The sequence below is a fragment of the Lacerta agilis genome, chromosome 3 (assembly GCF_009819535.1).
Source record: "Lacerta agilis isolate rLacAgi1 chromosome 3, rLacAgi1.pri, whole genome shotgun sequence".
Lineage (NCBI taxonomy): Eukaryota > Metazoa > Chordata > Lepidosauria > Squamata > Lacertidae > Lacerta > Lacerta agilis.
Window position 1 is genome coordinate 58,881,485 of NC_046314.1, and position 17,403 is coordinate 58,898,887.

The 17,403-nt window shown below is 42.5% G+C and overlaps 1 protein-coding gene across 1 annotated transcript in view; it reads left to right on the forward strand.

Moving 5' to 3' along the window:
* ARFGEF3 (ARFGEF family member 3) overlaps positions 1-17,403 on the forward strand; it is a 72,784-nt gene that overhangs the window by 14,237 nt on the left and 41,144 nt on the right. Inside the window, exons 3-5 of the mRNA XM_033143877.1 lie at positions 802-883; positions 5,448-5,579; positions 17,192-17,260. Coding sequence (XP_032999768.1) covers positions 802-883; positions 5,448-5,579; positions 17,192-17,260 — 283 coding nt within the window. The remainder of the gene's footprint in view (positions 1-801; positions 884-5,447; positions 5,580-17,191; positions 17,261-17,403) is intronic.

The window sequence follows — 17,403 nt, forward strand, 5'->3', positions numbered from 1 at the left end:
TTGCTTAGTTGGCTTAGAATTGCAGGGCTTTAATTTTAACACTGTAAATTGACTGCATGTTGCTGCAGTTGAGGGCCTATGATTTCTGAGTGGGCCATTCCTATATATATAGGGACAGGAAATGGCACAATGACAGTTCATTTTGTTAACTGTTGTGATGGGAATATAGATGGTCCATTAGCATTAATCAGAGCTTTAGCTAAATGCTTTTCTCAAGAACAGGGAGGAAACTAATTGAGTCAGTCCTGATTTTTAATCCATTTTGTTGCTTCTGAGGTTTTTTTTTTTTAAAGAAAGAAATCTGATTTTTATCAGTTAAAAGGATACGGCTGTAGATCAGCCTTCGTCAGCCTGGTGCTCTCCAGATTTCTAGGGCTACAGCTCCCTTCCTCCCCTGACCATTGGCCGTGCTGGCCAGAGAGACTATATCACAACAAAAGCAAGACAAAATAAACCAGCTCAAAAGCATTTGTGCTTTGAAAAGTTACAGGATTTCAGCAGGACGTTACAGGATATGCACAGACTGCAAACGAAGCCGTATGACCACCCCAAAACCTTTGCCGGGACAAATAGCATTGTCAACGGGATCACATATCATGGATGTTTGATGAACAGGACACCTGGAAGGAACCTGCAATTGCTTCTTCTATTACGTACTATGATGAATGTTTGCATCAAAGAAGATTAAATGTAACATATGCTGTGAATTGCCTTTCAAGAGCCAAATTCAAAAGTTACAATGTACTGTAGGCTTTCTGAATGCATAGTCCTAAACAAAGTTTATTTTTCTTTGGCCATCAGGGAGAAGTGCCTCCTTCCACTCCAGCTTGCTTTGGAAAGCAAGAACGTGAAGCTGGCCCAGCATGCTCTAGCAGGGATGCAGGTATATGGCAATGAGGTTCTGCCGCAGTTGGATGTGTTTGATGGAGATGGATGGTGCCCTGCTGGCATTTTAGTTGCTAAGGCAGGGGTGGGGAATCTCTTTCAGCTTGAAAGCCATATTCTCTCATTGGCAATTGTTTGGGGGCCACATACCAGTTGTGAGTGGGCGACAGATGGACTCAATTGTTACTACAATTCAACTGTGCAAAAGCCAGATGTTTCTACATATTGATCTCTAAATATCTCCTCAGGCCCACGGTAGTTATGCTGCTGTGGGGTTCCATGGGTTACTGTTTTGTCCCCAGTGCTATTCAAGACCTATATGAAGCCACTGGGAGTGATCATTAGGCGTTTTAGTGCAGGATGTCATCAGTATGCTGATGATACCCATCTCTGTTTCTCCATTACATCTGATTCAGGAGAAGTTGTGAAAGAATGGGGCCCGGGCATGGATGCAGTGGTAGACAGGATGAGGGCCAGTCAGCTGAGTCTGAACTCTGAGAAGACAGGGGCCTTATGAGTGGGTGGTTCTTGGATCTGATGGTTCTTGGTCAGTTGTTTCCCCTGGATGGGGTTTGCTCCCTCTGATGGAGCAGATATCTAGTTTGGGGGCACTCACTGGACCATCATTGTCACTTGAGGCACAAGTGACCTCTGTGGCTAGGAGAGCCTGTTTTCAGCTTTAGCTGGTACACATGTTATAGCCGTTCCTGGACAGGGATACCCTGACTGCAGCAGTTCATGTACAGTGGTACCTGGTTTTCGAAAATAGCAAACTTTATTTATTTGCATAGCCCACAGGCCGTTGCATCAAAACAAACAAACAAACAAACAAAACATATTACAGATACTGATAAAAACCATATATAACCAATAAAATGAGCTGAATCGGGATTCGGCACAATTAAAACAAGAATAAATGAGATCTTAATTATGAGGGGGCACTGTTATTCCGCTGGCAGCCCTCAATTTCATGGCCCTCTCAACAAATCTGGCTACCTTCTCCGTTATCTGGGTATTCTGGTCTGCCAGGAGGAAAAACAGTATGTCCTCGGGCGAGCGGCCTGGAATGGTGAGTATAGGCGGCGTGACGATCTCTTCCCTCAGGTCTTTATATAAGGGGCAAGACAGGAGTACATGTGATACAGTCTCCACATTACCGACTCCACAGGGGCAGAGTCGATTCTGGAATGGTGTTTTTGAGAATCGGCCTTCAAGAACAGCGGAAGGTAGCATATCTAATCTGGCCAACGTAAAAGCTCGTCTATATTTTGGAATAGTTAGATTGGACAGGTATGCCGCCTGGGAGTCCAGGTAGGAGGGGGGAAGATGAATGTACCATGCACTGAATTTCTTAATGATGGCCTGGTTATTTTGCTGTTCGATATTCTTCAGGCGATGGTTTATGATGCTTTTTGCCTTGAATAGGCCCAATGTGAGTAAATGCTGTGCATGCAAGCCACACGAGAGGAGTTTTTGGTGTACAGCCTTTTCCCATGAGCTTTTGTGTACATCCCGTGTGACTAGATGCAATAGCCCAGATGGATTTAGATTTAGACGGAGCCAGTAATTCAATGTTCTTTGCCAAGTCCGTGTCTCAACAGATGGAAGGCTGGCCTCAAGACGTAGAGCCGCATTTGGTGCGCATGGTGGAACGGCAAAGATCTGTCTTAGAAATTTTGATTGGACCGTTTCCAGGATGCTACACTGATTCCCCGCCCAAATTGGAGCCCCGTAGAGTAATTGTGCCAGAGGTTTTGCTTGGAATACCTCTAAGGCTGCTGGGATATACCTGCCTCCCTTTGTATAGAAAAAGCGCGACAGAATCTTAGCGCTTTGGGATGCTTTTTCACTGGCATATTTTTTATGTGCCACCCACGACCCTGTTGACTGGAAGACGATTCCCAGGTATTTGAAGACCTTGACCTGCTCTATTATCTGATCATCCATTGCCCATCTGTGTGTTCTGTGTCTCCTGGCAAACACCATAACCTTAGTTTTCTGGCAGTTGACCACCAATTGTTCTCTCCTGCAGTAAGCCGAAAATTCCCTCATCAATCTTTTGAGGCCAATTTTCGTTCGTGAAAGGAGAACCGCGTCATCCGCGTACAGGAGCACTGAAATTGGTTTTTCAGCCAATTTGGGGGCATGAAACTCCGGGGCTGTTAGGCAGTTGATCATGTCATTGATGTATAAATTAAATAGTGCCGGGGCTAAAATGCAGCCTTGTTTGACCCCTTTGGTGGCTGTAATAGGACCAATGAGTTGCCCATTAAGTGATGTTCTTACATAAAGCTTGGTATCTTTGTATAGGCAATTTATCAATCCCAATAGTCTTTTATCAATGCTAGTTGCATTCAGTTTGGCCCAAAGTCTGACTCGTGAAATTGAGTCGAAGGCCGCCCTCAGGTCTATGAAGGCCGCGTATAGCACCCCACGGTTTTCGAACGTCTCCATTGACAAACATTTCAAAATTTGAACACTGAAAACCCAGAAGTAAATGCTTCCATATTTGAATGTGCCTCGAAAGTCAAATGGCTTCCTCTGAGGTACCATTGTATTTTTATCAATTTTCTCTGTAAATTTGCAGGCCGCCCTTTGCACCTTGGTTTTCGAACATTTTGGAAGTCGAATGATCTTCTGGAATGGATTACGTTTGAAAACCAAGCTTCCACTGTATTGGTAACTTCAGGACTGGATTATTGCAATGCGCTTAATGTGGGACTGCCCTTGGGTCTGGTCCAGAAGTTTCAGATTGTGCTAGCGCAGAATGCTGTGGCAGGAACAGACTTCTGCCAACACATTACAACCAATGTTTAAACAGCTGCACTGGCTTTCCATCTGCCGCTGGGCCAAGTTCAAGGTTCTTATACTAGTGCAGGATTTCTCAAACTTGGGTCTCTAGCTGCTTCCACTACAATTCCCATCATCCCTGACCACTGGGCCTGCTAGCTAGGAATGATGGGAGCTGTAACAACAACAACAACAACAACAATTTTTTATTATTTATACCCCGCCCATCTGGCTGGGTTTCCCCAGCCACTCTGGGCGGCTTCCAACAGAACACTAAAATGCAATAATCTATTAAACATTAAAAGCCTCCGTAAACAGGGCTGCCTTCAGATGTCTTCTAAACGTCTGGTAGTTGTTTTTCTCTTTGACACCTGGTGGGAGGGAGTTCCACAGGGCGGGTGCCACTACCGAGAAGGCCCTCTGCCTGGTTCCCCGTAGTCCAACAACAGCTAGAGAAACTCTGCACTAGTTTATAAACAAAATAAAAAGTAAAAAATTCCTTCCAGTAGCACCTTAGAGACCAACTAAATTTGTGCATGCACACTTCTTCAGATACACTGAAACAGAAGTCACCAGACCCTTATATATAGCCAATCACCCATTCCCACCACCCTTTTGAGTAATACCCCTCCCCACTCTCTCACTATATATATGTTATGAAACGTCCCGGGGGGGGGGGGAGTTGTTAGAATGACCCCCAGGCAGGAATGAAGCTTGTGTGCCCTCCTGGCTACTCGAGTCCAGGGGCACATTAGTAATATGTGCTTGTTCCCCAGCTTGAAAAACAACACACACAAGCCAGTAAGGCTAAAACTACTTTATTGCAGTTAAAATGCAGAATATGTTTCTGCTACCCAGCTCATGATTTCAGAGCTGAGCAAAAAGCGTCTGGCATCTCTCGAGCCAGAACTGAAAGTAAAGTACAACAGTACAGTGAAAAAACATCACGTGTGTGAGAAAGTTGATAGGACTGGTAGCTTTCCCACAGGATGAAAACAGACACAATAGGCATGCTGACCTCGCTGCTGCAGCGTTCGCAGCTCGGCTTGTAATAATATCACAACAATATAAGGGTCTGGTGACTTCTGTTTCGGTGTATCTGAAGAAGTGTGCATGCACACGAAAGCTCATACCAAGAACAAACTTAGTTGGTCTCTAAGGTGCTACTGGAATTATTTTATTTTATTTTATTTTATTTAACTATGGCAGATCAACACGGCTACCTACCTGTAACTAGTTTATAAAGCCCAGAATAACTTAGGCCCAGAATACCTTAAGGACCCAGTGCACTCAAAGTTGATTACCGAGATCATTGAGAGGAGCACTATTAGTGGTTTCCCATAGGCCAGAAGCATGAGTTATATCAGTTAGGAGTTGTGCCTTGGCTGTCGTGGGCCCAACTCTATGGAACTGCCTCACCACAGACAACATCCCTACTGAGTTTCAAATGCCTGGTCAAAACTCACTTTATTTCAGGAGGCCTTTGGACCTTGAATGCGTCTCTGATGCTTTACATTATTTTTCTGACATTTAAAAATTCTGAGGATTTTTGAGATGTACTTTAAGCTTTAAATTTTGTATATTATGTATTTCATTGTCTTCAGCTGCTTTGAGAACTGCATGGTGAACAATGGGGTATACATTTTTAAATATAAGAAAAAAGAATAAGGTATTTTTTTTGGGGGGGGGGGTAATGTGATTTTTATACCAGCATTAAGTATCAAGCAAATCAAGAATCCCTGTGATTAAGCAGTCCCATTCTCTCTTTGCAGAAGCTACTGTCTGATGAGAGATTTGTAACCATGGAAACAGACTCTGATGACAAGCAGTTGCTTAATCAAATGCTGAATGCAGTCAGAGTGACTCCTTCCCTCAACGAAGACCTGCAGGTAGAAGTTATGAAGGTTAGTATTTTACAGACATCAGTACTTACGTGGCTGCAGGGGAGACTTCCTGGCTGACTCAACTCTGCAGCTCTCTGGAGCGTCTCTGAATCCTTAGTAACATTTCTTACGTCATGGTACGAAACCAGCTCTCATATTTTTGCTGCAAGTTGAACTCGGCTTTACCAACTGAAGTCTGGATTCATAGGGCATCAGTGTGTCAACATGACATTTATGACAGAAGATTTAAATTGTGACCACACTGTTGAGACAGAAAAATCCTTTGGATCCCCTGGTATCTAGAAATGACTGCATGCAAAGAGTTTTGCATTTTTATGCCTAATGTAAAATGCAGGTGTCTTTAGCAAACAGCATTGCCAGTAGCAGATGGCATGGTGGGGGGCCACCGTTCAGCTGACCTCCAGTCCGCTGCAACGCTGCAGCTTATCGGGGGCCGGGGGGAGTAGGGACCTTGACGCAGTGCAAACACACCGTCAGGAGCACCGGATCGGCTCTGCAAGTATACTCACCACGTTGCTTTTTCGCTTCCCGGTAAGCAGCAGGAACAAACTGGAGTTTGGGTGAGTGGGCCCCACCCCTACCACGCTGGCTGCTATTAAGCATCGCACTGTGTGATGAAGGAGGCCACATATAATGTTTATGTAAGGTGGCTCATCATGGGCTGATGGGATGAGAACGTGTGGGGCAGTGGGAAAGGTTAACATTGTGGATTGTTCTCCCCCCCCCCCCGAGAAGCTTTAAATCCCCTTTGTGCTCAAAATACTCTAGTGCCAGAACTGAAGTGTGAGACTTGTAAATCCTTTGTATATTTAATGGACACTGCTGTTCCTAGAACTATACACACTTTAATTGCTGAGAATGAAATCAGGAGGAGTGCTTCCTTGGCAAGCGGCCTTGTGCACTGGAGATGAGAGGATGCCATTAGATCTTTGTTCCAACTGACTTTTGTCACGTCAGTTCCTTCCTGGAAAAGATATGCCTGACTGGTGAGAAGTAGTGTTAAGCTAGATGATTTTTCACCTTTGGGGTGTATAAGAGAAGGGTGCGTATGAAAGTGAGTGCTGAAAATGAGCATTCCTTATGCTTGTTGAAATTTATTTCTCAGTTTTAAATCTATCACTGTTTCATCCCAGGAGTCATACAGTGGAGCTCTTTCTATACAAGGTTATAAAAATAACCTTGTAGGGTGTCAATGTGATTTTTCTAAATCTGTTCATTTAATAAGAATAATAATAATAATTATAATACCTTTATTGTCATTGTACAACCTGTGTACAATGAAATTAAACGAGCCCCCCCCCAAACACTCAATCTCTTATATGGAATAATATTTGTCCTTTGCATATTTATGTAGGGTGACAAAGTACTGTTGTTCCTTGTTCTAGTTCATACTGTTATGGTGAAAGGCATGGTGGCAGGAGCTTGTGGGAAAAGAGACAGATTTCCATTATTTTAATCTATCTAGTCTTGGTAGCAGATTTGGCCAATTTAAGGATCCAATATATAATTCCCTATAATGCACAATACCTCAGTCATCTATTGGGAAGTGAAATGGGGCCAGCTAAAAATAAGGTAGTGGTTTATGCAGTGGCGCTGTGGGTTAAACCACAGAGCCTAGGGCTTGCTGATCAGAAGGTCGGTGGTTCAAATCCCCGCGATGGGGTGAACTCCCGTTGCTCGGTTCCAGCTCCTGCCCACCTAGCAGTTTGAAAGCATGTCAAAGTGCAAGTAGATAAATAGGTACCGCTCCAGCGGGAAGGTAAACAGTGTTTCCGTGCACTGCTCTGGTTCGCCACATGACCCAGAAGCTGTACGCCGGCTCCCTCAGCCAGTAACGCGAGATGAGCACCGCAACCCCAGAGTCGGCCACGACTGGACCTAATGGTCAGGGGTCCCTTTACCTTTACCTTATGCAAACTCTGGTGATTCCCTGTGTTTGTAGAAGACTGTTATTTTGTAAATGGAAAAGCAAAGGGATATTTAGAACCTAGGACCCCATTGCAAGGACCCCATACACAGTGACTGTAAGGGCCTGCTGAATACAGAAACAGAAAACAACCTCATGGCATTCTACAGTGATTTTTTTGTGACAGGGGTGAGGAGACTTACACACCAACACCCATAGCAATAACATGCTTAAGATCATGGCTGGCAGCCAGACCCAAACCTAAATCCTTTAGCATTATTTAGAAAATTCCAGGAGGCAGAGAAAGGCTGGGAAAGGTGTCCCTTTTCCTTCTTTTTCTATCCCAAAACATTCTCTCCACTATGAGCCTTGAACAAGGCTACTGTTCCTGCCTTGGACAGGAGGATGTTTCCTAGGAAGTGGGGGTACATCCAGGTTCTTAGGTTGGTATATTATCTATTTAATGTATAAGGAAATCCCTAATCCTAAAGGAATGCAAACTGTCTAAAACCTAGATAACTCCTGTGAGATCTGTTATATTTAATTCAATACCATCAGCCAGTTACAACTTCAGAATTTATCCATTTACTTTTTGAATTTATATCCCACCCTTCATTGCATGAAGGATGAATCAGACATGAAAATGCATAGGTACGCTTCCAGAATCTTGTTTGGAATTGCACAGATTGAATTTCCTTTCATGAATTTCTTTTAAGTATTTTTTTTAAGGACATACGGTATGTTAGAATTAGGCTGTAGACTCTAATAGTCTTCACTGCTATGTGCTCTGAATGCTTTCAAAGTGGGTGGTGTTTGGGGTTTTGTTTTTGCATTTTTCTTTTGGTGCAATGGGATTTTTCTGCTTTGTCCGCAAGAACATGTGCCATCTTGACAAGAACAGTACCAAATTTAGTCAGGTCAGCTATGCGGGTGCTATCTGATCTTCTGCTAAGGCCAAGCATCCTTGTTTACTAATCTGAATGATGCAACTACTATTTGTCACCTAATAGCAGACCAAACTTTGGAAATGTCTCTCTGACTTGGTTTTGTAAGATTCTAAAGCGTCTATAAAGACGTCAGGAAATACCAAACACTTTTGTTGTTCGCACTTTGCACTGATCAAAATCACCTATTACATTACCCCCATCACTAATCATTGTCCAACTCCCATATAATCTACTAGTAGCCTTGAACTCGGCATTGCTCAGGAATTCTAAGAAACCATACCAAAAATAAAGTAATGCAATTTTGAAATCAATGGTTACAATCAGTGCAGTTTTGAAAGGTCCGGTTCACCATCTTGATTCCAGTTGTACCCACACTTAGGTCTGCTCCTTGGTCTTTGGAACTATCGTGCAAAATTTAGTTTTGATATCCTAAGAGATGTCCAAATGCCTAGTGAACAGGCAAATAAACAACTTTCCAAAATGTGTGATAGATAAGCTGCTATTTCACTTATGCGCAGTCTAGATGTCATATTCCTGATCACAAACTACCACATTTTTCCGTGTATAAGACACCCCCATGTATAAGATGACCCCTCTTTTTTTGAACCCAAAATTAAGAAGTCGGGCCAGAGCCAGAGCCTGAACCAGGACCCAGGCCACCCACACCAGAGTCCAAACCCAAACCCAGGCCACATGCACCATTTTTTACTTACGGTACATTTTAACGAAAAAGACATTGTCCTATACACGGAAAAATATGCTACATTTAAGAATGGAATCATGCACGCTTAATAACTCTCCCATCCATCTCACGGATGAATTTCTCCTGTTCTTCTCTCAATGATCTTTACTAGAATAAGGATTACATCAGCACTGGAACTGGTGAATTTTGTGAATGACCAATAACTCAGAGATATACTAGGGAACACTGACAGTCTCCTAAATGAGGTTGTCAACATTCTCTAGTGAATGTCTGATAGATGACGGCATAGTAATGCTGACATTAACACAATTTATCTGGGATTCTCACTATTCAGATGTGAATGGGAACATTTACCAAATTCCTAGCATACTTTGTAACAAATATACACCTTTACATTCATATTTCACTTTTTGTCAAAGTCTCATTTCCTTTTATTACATCATGTTGCAGTGCAGAGTTGAAGGTCTGTCTTGTTGGCTGCTAAGGAAAGGAGATGCTTCAGTTCCCTGAATAGTGGAAGCATGTTCTCAGTGGGGTTTCTGAGAGAGTCTCAGTCTCCTGCATCTAATTCAGCCCATTGCAGATACTCTGTGTTCTTCCAAATGCCTGCCACAAGAACCTAGCAACATTTATATGGGTAGATCTACAAGTCACTATTTGGAAGAAAAAAGCATTAGTTATATTAGCATTGCCAGTTTTTTAAATGGAGCCCCAGATATTGCTTGACATGCAATTTTATCTCCATGCTGATAAAAACCACTACATTTCTGTGGTTCTGGTTGCAGACATAAGAGTTTTTCCATTAAAAATTAAATAAAAGTCATCCCCAAATATGAACCCTTTAGCAGTGCAGGAGAAGATCCCAGTAGGTACAGAGAGGTTATCTGCATTTTACAGGTAGATTTGAATGGAATATTGGGTGTCTGCTTTCACTGATATGGCTAACACCTGCATTCCTCAAACCCTAACCTAGTGGCCTCCCAATGTTCTGGACTTCAACTTCCATTGCTGGAGATTTAAGCATTGGCCATGCAGCTGGGGGCTGATGGGGGTTGTAGCCCAATACATTTGCAGGGAACCCAGTAGGGGCAGACTGTCCTAGGAAATATGGAACTGCTGAGAGAACTGTTGTGTGCAAAGAAAAGCGAGAGCTGGAAACAACTAATTAATCCCTGCTCAGCTAGTTCCCTGAACTACTGTCAGTAGTGACCTTTTCTGGTATTTATGAGGCTGTCCCCCCCTTTACTGTTAATTAAAGTGATAAAGAACACCAGGATTGGTGGTATGAATATTTCTCGCAATATTAATAGACTTTGATCCTTGTTTTTCACTCTGACTCTAGAAAAACTAATCTTCATAAATTTAGCAGGTCTGTGTGGTATGTCATGCAGGAATGGAAACAAACAGAAGCCTTTTGAGTTGCTAAAAGAACACACGTAGGAAGGGATTAAAGAAGGGCTGTTGATATCTGTGTTGCCACCCGTTCAGTTTAGTGTTCACCCAACAGAGTGGTGGGATATACTTATTCCCAGTGAGCATTTGTTTTTGTAGTGCTTCCTTTAGGGAACCTGTCATCTCCTTTTAATGAATAGTAAATATGTAACTTACTGAACAGGAAACTGATGCTCTAGTTGTGGTCCCCCCTTCCTCAATCTTTCCATAGATTAAATTTTGTGTGTGAAATAGCAAGTGAGATCTGATCCTAGGCTTGTTTGCCTGGCTTGTTTAAGTCTCACTGAAACAAACTTCTAAGTGATCATGTGTAAGATTGAAGTCTAAAATACTGTATTTGATATATTTTAAGTTACTCACCTTGTATAGTTACATTTTATTCTTGCCTTGAGGTTACACTGACCTGTCGTATTAACCTTCAGTAAAAACATGGCTTTTAGGCAATACCCCACCATCCTGTCCATAGGGTATGACTGGTGGTAAATCGAGCAATCTATTAAACTGAACCTTTCTGGATTGTAGCCAATGGTGGCTTTGCAGAAGCTGAATGTTACTAGCAGAAGGTGAGACACTTGTTTTCTTCCAATTCCTCCACCACCAATGTTTAAAGTTAAGAAACAACTATAAAAGAGGCTCACAGGTGGCAATCCTGTATATACTTACTTGAAAGGGAAAAAAACTCAGTTTTTCTTTTTCTGCCTTCTATAGTTCCTACATTCCTTGTATTGTCGTAACTCTGAATGCCAAATCTACTACCAGAGCCATTAAAGAACCCTGTTAAATGATTCTCCTTGTTTCATTATTACTACTGTTGTTGCATATCAGCTGATTTTTAGTTGGAGTTCTGCCTTAGCACAGCAAATTAATGGAGGCTTTATTTAGATAATGTACAACATGTCACATACTTGGTTATTCCACTCCTGATACAAGACTTTGCCCGGACGTTTGAAGCATTGATCACTCTGAATAATAGTTTCTAGTGGCAGCAGAACCTTTTTACAGCTCCACTGATTAATGGGAAACCACTATGTTCATCATCTTCATAATTAAACATGCCATGCTTACACAACACACCCAGAATTATGAATGTGTTTGCCCTTGTTTTGTTCATGGGGCACAAAAAAAAATCACTTGAGCCAGGCTGTTGGGTTTTATTTCAACAATCGGAGACAACAAGAACTAACTTTTATTGTATCCCAGACTCTGGTCAATATTATTTAGGTTATTTATTTATCTGCATAAAGCTCAATGGAAGCAGCCTATTGAGGCCTACAGAAAACATGAAAATTGGCAGATAGCTGACATATTCCATGTTGCAGACAGAAGCATATATTGGCTCTGAACATGTCTTGGCTGCACCTCTCCTTCAAATCAGAACTAGTGAGGGCAATGAAGGTCCTGTGTGAGTGTCTGGAGGTGGTAGGTGGATGGATTGCTGCTACAGATTGAGGTTGAATCCTGACAAGACAGAAGTACTGTTCTTGGGGGATAAGGAGCAGGCAGGTGTGGGGGACTGTCTGGTCCCAAAGAGGGTAACCGTGCCCCTGAAAGACCAGGTGTGCAGCCCAGGAGTCATTTTGGACTCACAGCTGTCCAAAGGCGTAGGTTACTTTCTTCAGCTTCATGTCTACATCCATCCATTATTTCTTCAGGTTTTTGCTTTTCAGAGTATTGTCTACTTTATCCCAATTACAGTGGTAATCCTGCGTCTGTCTGTCTGTCTGTCTGTCTGTCTGTCTCTCTCTCTCTCTCTCTCTCTCTCTCGTTCCATAGCATTTTCAGCACTGCTCATCTTCAAAGTCCTGCCCTGATTAGTTCATTCATGCCTCAGTCACTTGTCTCTTGTCTCTTGGGCCTTTTCTTCAGTCATCATTTCTGTCAACCTGTCCCTCGGGTTTCTTCCCACTACTTGCTTTTGGTCTCCCTGTCCCTTAGCTCTTTACTGTTTAGGACCTCTTCAGAGCCTGTCCATTAATAACTTTTGATTTGTATTGGTCATCTTATCTTATTCATAGCTGCCTCAAAGCTCCTATCAGAGAGGGAATCTACTGTGTTTCCTGAGCAGCTGTATTGATCATGAGCCTGAGCAGCTGTATTGATCATGAGCCAGAGGGCTGCAGCTAATTTTCATTTAAAGCAAATGTTCATTACATACCTGGATCAAAACAAAATAAAAAATTCTTTCCAGTAGCACCTTAGAGACCAACTAAGTTCGTTCTTGGTATGAGCTTTTGTGTGCATGCACACTTCTTCAGATACACTGAAACAGAAGTCACCAGAGGATACCCAGGATGTGATTTTTAATTTGTGAATGCCATATGAAGTCTTCATTGCTTAAAAACAAACTAATAAATCTGAGATTAGTGACACACCCATTAAATGTTCTCCCAGCCATATGTGAGCAGTTGAGGTATCTACGAGCAGATCCTATGCAGCTGGGGTTGTATTTAATTGATCCAACCACAAGCAGGGGTCAGCAACCTTTTTCAGCCGTGGGCCGGTCCACTGTCCCTCAGACCATGTGGTGGGCCGGACTATATTTTGAAAAAAAATATGAATGAATTCCTATGCCCCACAAATAATCCAGAGATGCATTTTAAATAAAAGCCCACATTCTACTCATGTAAAAACATGCTGATTCCCTGAAGTCCATGGGCCGGATTGAGAAGGTGATTGGGCCGCATCCGGCCCAGGGGCCTTAGGTTGCCTACCCCTGAATGGATCAACACAAAGCTCTGCCCATGTGGTTGGGTCATTTAGACATTCTGCGAGGTATGGGGGAATCTGTTAATACAGAAGTGTTTCCCCACCCATGACTGAGAGAATATTTAAAAGAGCACCTAAAATGCCCAGCAAACTGTGGGAATATACATATATTGAAACAGGACCTACGGACAGGCAAGTCCTTGTATAATGGGCAAATTTCACAACAGAATTCTAGAGCTGGCTAAACCCCCAAGGAATGCATCTCACATTCTTCATAGCCTTACTTCTTATCTAGGTGTAAGACTGTGTTGTAGATATGCTGATTATTCCTTGCTTCTGTATGCCTGTATTAATACCACACAATTGTTTCATCTTTGTTATACACAGACCCTTGCCTACAGCTCTACTGGACATGGATTTTTTCCCCCTTGTTTTCTCTCCCGTCTCAGCATATTTGATTGGAAGTGTTATTACATTTGGTTTATGAAGCTGCCATTATACCCACCTCTCTCTGAATGTGGGTGGTCTAGAGCACATGATTGGAGAAAAGCCCAAGCAACACTTGCATAGATGTGTGCATCTGATGTGAGGGTCTGTTGCTTGCTAGCTGACCGTTTAATTTAGCAACATGGAATGCTTTTCATTTAGTGTATTGTGGGTAATCATCCAAATAGATATGGAGAAAAGATGATTGGGGAATTGGTGTTATAGCTGTGAAACCTGCAAAATACCAACACACTTGTAGATTTCCAAGCAGTTATTTCTTCTGTGAGATACTTGTGTGTGTGTGTGTGTGTGTGTGTGTGTGTGTGTGTGTGTTTGTGTGTGTGGTATGTTTCACAATAATATATAATAGGCTCTTAGTCTCCCTTGCCCTTTCTGAATTATATGTCTTTTTCCATTGTAGTGAAGGATGGACAGATTTATAGGTATATAAAATACTCTGTAAAGACTTAACCTGAAATGTTTCTAAAACAACAGCCAGGAGCCTTTAAGATTTGTGGGCTTAAAATTTGTGATACTTGAGGAGAAGAAGAAAGAATTTAATTGGGCTTCATGTTACTTCCTTTTTGTTAGGACTAGGATTTGGGGGTGGGGGTTGCATTCATTTTATAAAGCTGTTTTTGTGCAATCCTGCAGGCTATAAACAAAAAGGCACAGGCCATACAGAAGTACTTTAAAAGGGATGCAGGTGGCACTGTGGTCTAAACCACCGAGCCTCTTGGGTTTGCCGATTGGAAGATTGGCAGTTCAAATCCACACAACGGGGTGAGCTCCTGTTGCTCTGTCCCAGCTTCTGCCCTCCTGTTGTTGTTCAGTCGTTCAGTCGTGTCCGACTCTTCGTGACCCCATGGACCAGAGCACGCCAGGCACACCTATCCTTCACTGCCTCCCGCAGTTTGGCCAAACTCATGTTAGTGGCTTCGAGAACACTGTCCAACCATCTCATCCTCTGTCGTCCCCTTCTCCTTGTGCCCTCCATCTTTCCCAACATCAGGGTCTTTTCTAGGGAGTCTTCTCTTCTCATGAGGTGGCCAAAGTACTGGAGCCTCAACTTCAGGATCTGTCCTTCTAGTGAGCACTCAGGGCTGATTTCTTTGAGAATGGATAGGTTTGATCTTCTTGCAGTCCATGGGACTCTCTGCCCTCCTAGCAGTTTGAAAGCACACCAGTGCAAGTAGATAAATAGGTACCGCTGCAGCGGCAAGGTAAATAGTGTTTCCGTGCGCTCTGGCACTCGTCACAGTCCTCCGTGCGCCAGAAGTAATTTAGTCATGCTGGCCACATGACCCGGAAAGCTGTCTGTGGACAAATGCCAGCTCCCTTGGCCTGAAAAGCGAGATGAGCACCGCACCCCATTGACTGGACTTAACCATCCAATGATCCTTTACCTTTTACCTTTTTAACTTCAAAAGGTTGTCCAACCCAGTTCTAGGGGAAGTGGTTTTCGTTCTGATAAAGACGGCATAATCTATTGTTTCTTTTCCTTGTTGATCTGAAAAATCTCATCAGCATATTATCAGTTGTGTGGTCTGGGCAACCAAGGAGCAAAGCAGTAGTTTTTTCAAGACAGAAAGCACTCTGGCCGTAATTAAAATCCACATCCTCATTATGGATCACTCATTAATGGAAACAGCATTCATCAGGGCATTTGCAAGAGGACAATAATCCTAATATTGTTTGCCTATTTAGTCGACATTACTACACATAGCAGGCTTTCTCTTTTTATAGGAGAAATTTCTGTTTCTTGCTCTTCTTTCCATTTTGTGGAGCAATTTTGGTGCCCTCCTTAAACTGCTCTGAGTTAGAGACCTTGCTCCAGGTATATTGTCTTTTTGAAAAGCGATATTTGTATTACACACAGTATGGCTTTTTAAAGTTGGCACTAGTAATGTGGAATGGGATCCCTAAGATGATCCTGCAGACAACTTTCTTATTGTGTTTTAGCTGCACATTAAAAACCTTTATAATTCTGAGTTTATTAATTGGTAACAAGAATATTTAACTTTTTACTGGCTCAGTTTCTATTTTTTAGGTTTTCTCAGGCTTTCTTAAACCATTCAGTTTGTGTTACGAGAGAGCAGAGAAATCATACCAACAGAGGCCACTGAAATCCTGTTTTATAACAGGGAGGATTCTATTCTAGTCCTCTCTTCTACGGATAATGTTTGGGTAGAATCTTTAAATTTCTGCTTGCCATTTTGCAGAAAATTTCTTACAATTTGCATAATACCACAGTTTAATATTTTAAAACTTATGAAAAGACATTTACAGTATTTTGTGCACTGTTACAGTTTGTACACGTTTGTCCTTCAGGCTAAATGCACAGTTCAATGGATATATTTAATTGCTAGTGAATAATAGCTAGCATTTTTCCTGGTAACCACAAATTTCCTATTTCTTGCAACCCAAGGATTGTTAAAGTGTGTGAAAAGACATGTATGAACTGGTTTACTTTCAGGCTAACCTTCTCAGGGGCATTGTAAAATCTTACTTCCACAAATGAGAGGTTAGGTGGAGATGACCACAACCCAGCATTCCACGCCATCTCAGCTATGCTTTGGCTTGCCCTAAGCTTGGACTGCTGGGAACTGTTGTAAAGCAGAATTCATACGATGAGTTTTGACCAGAGGGCAAATGCCCCATTTTCAGATTTTTGGGTCATTGAGTTTGATACCAAAATAGACAGTTTCATGTCACATTAAACTTGTATTTCACACCAGTGTGGTGTAGTGGTTAAGAGCAGTAGACTCGCAATCTGGTGAACTGGGTCCGCGTCCCTGCTCCTCTCTGAAGTCTCTCAGCCTCAATCACCTCACAGAGTGTTTGTTGTGGGGAAGGAAGGGAAAGGAGATTGTTAGCTGCTTTGAGACTCCTTATGGCAGTAATATGGCGGGATATCAAATCCAAACTCCTCCTCCTCCTCCTCTTCTTCTTCTTCATTCCTAATTGAATGAATGGAACCCAAGTCACTACATGTGATGATCGGTGGATATGCTTCAGAATAAAAAGAGCTGGACGTGATTTTTCCACCAGGTCAGACTGAGTAGTGACACCCAGACAATTTGGAGCAGAGTGGGGGAACGTGAAATAGAGTTTTCCTTTAGTCGCTATAAAAGCTAATCAATGACTAGCCATGTCGTACGCAGATACTTTTGTATGGCGCTCCTTCTTTATTCCTATACTCTCTTCTGAGCTACATGAATTAATCTGTGGGATCCTGCCTTGAGGAGAGGTTGGATTTGCCCCTCTGGTCTGTTTCTGCCTTGTGATTCTGTGATTAGCAAAGATAGGACACGTGGTGGACTTGCTTCTCGGTGAACTTCATAGCCTTGGCCAGGGTTTCAGGGCACCGTCCTACTAAAGCTCTTTCCCTCTGTTGTTCCTTTGATTGCAGGTCCTGCTCTGTATAACATACACTCCAACATTTGAGCTGAATGGGAGTTCGGTACTTAAGATTGCTGAGGTGAGTGCTCTTTCTCCACTGGAAGCCAAACTTGGGCTGTTAATAAAAGTCTGCCACTAGAATGTGCCTTTAGCAGCTAGGTCAGAGGTAAATTACTCAATTGACAAGAGGACCAACTTAATTTGGACTTGTGCATGAATTGA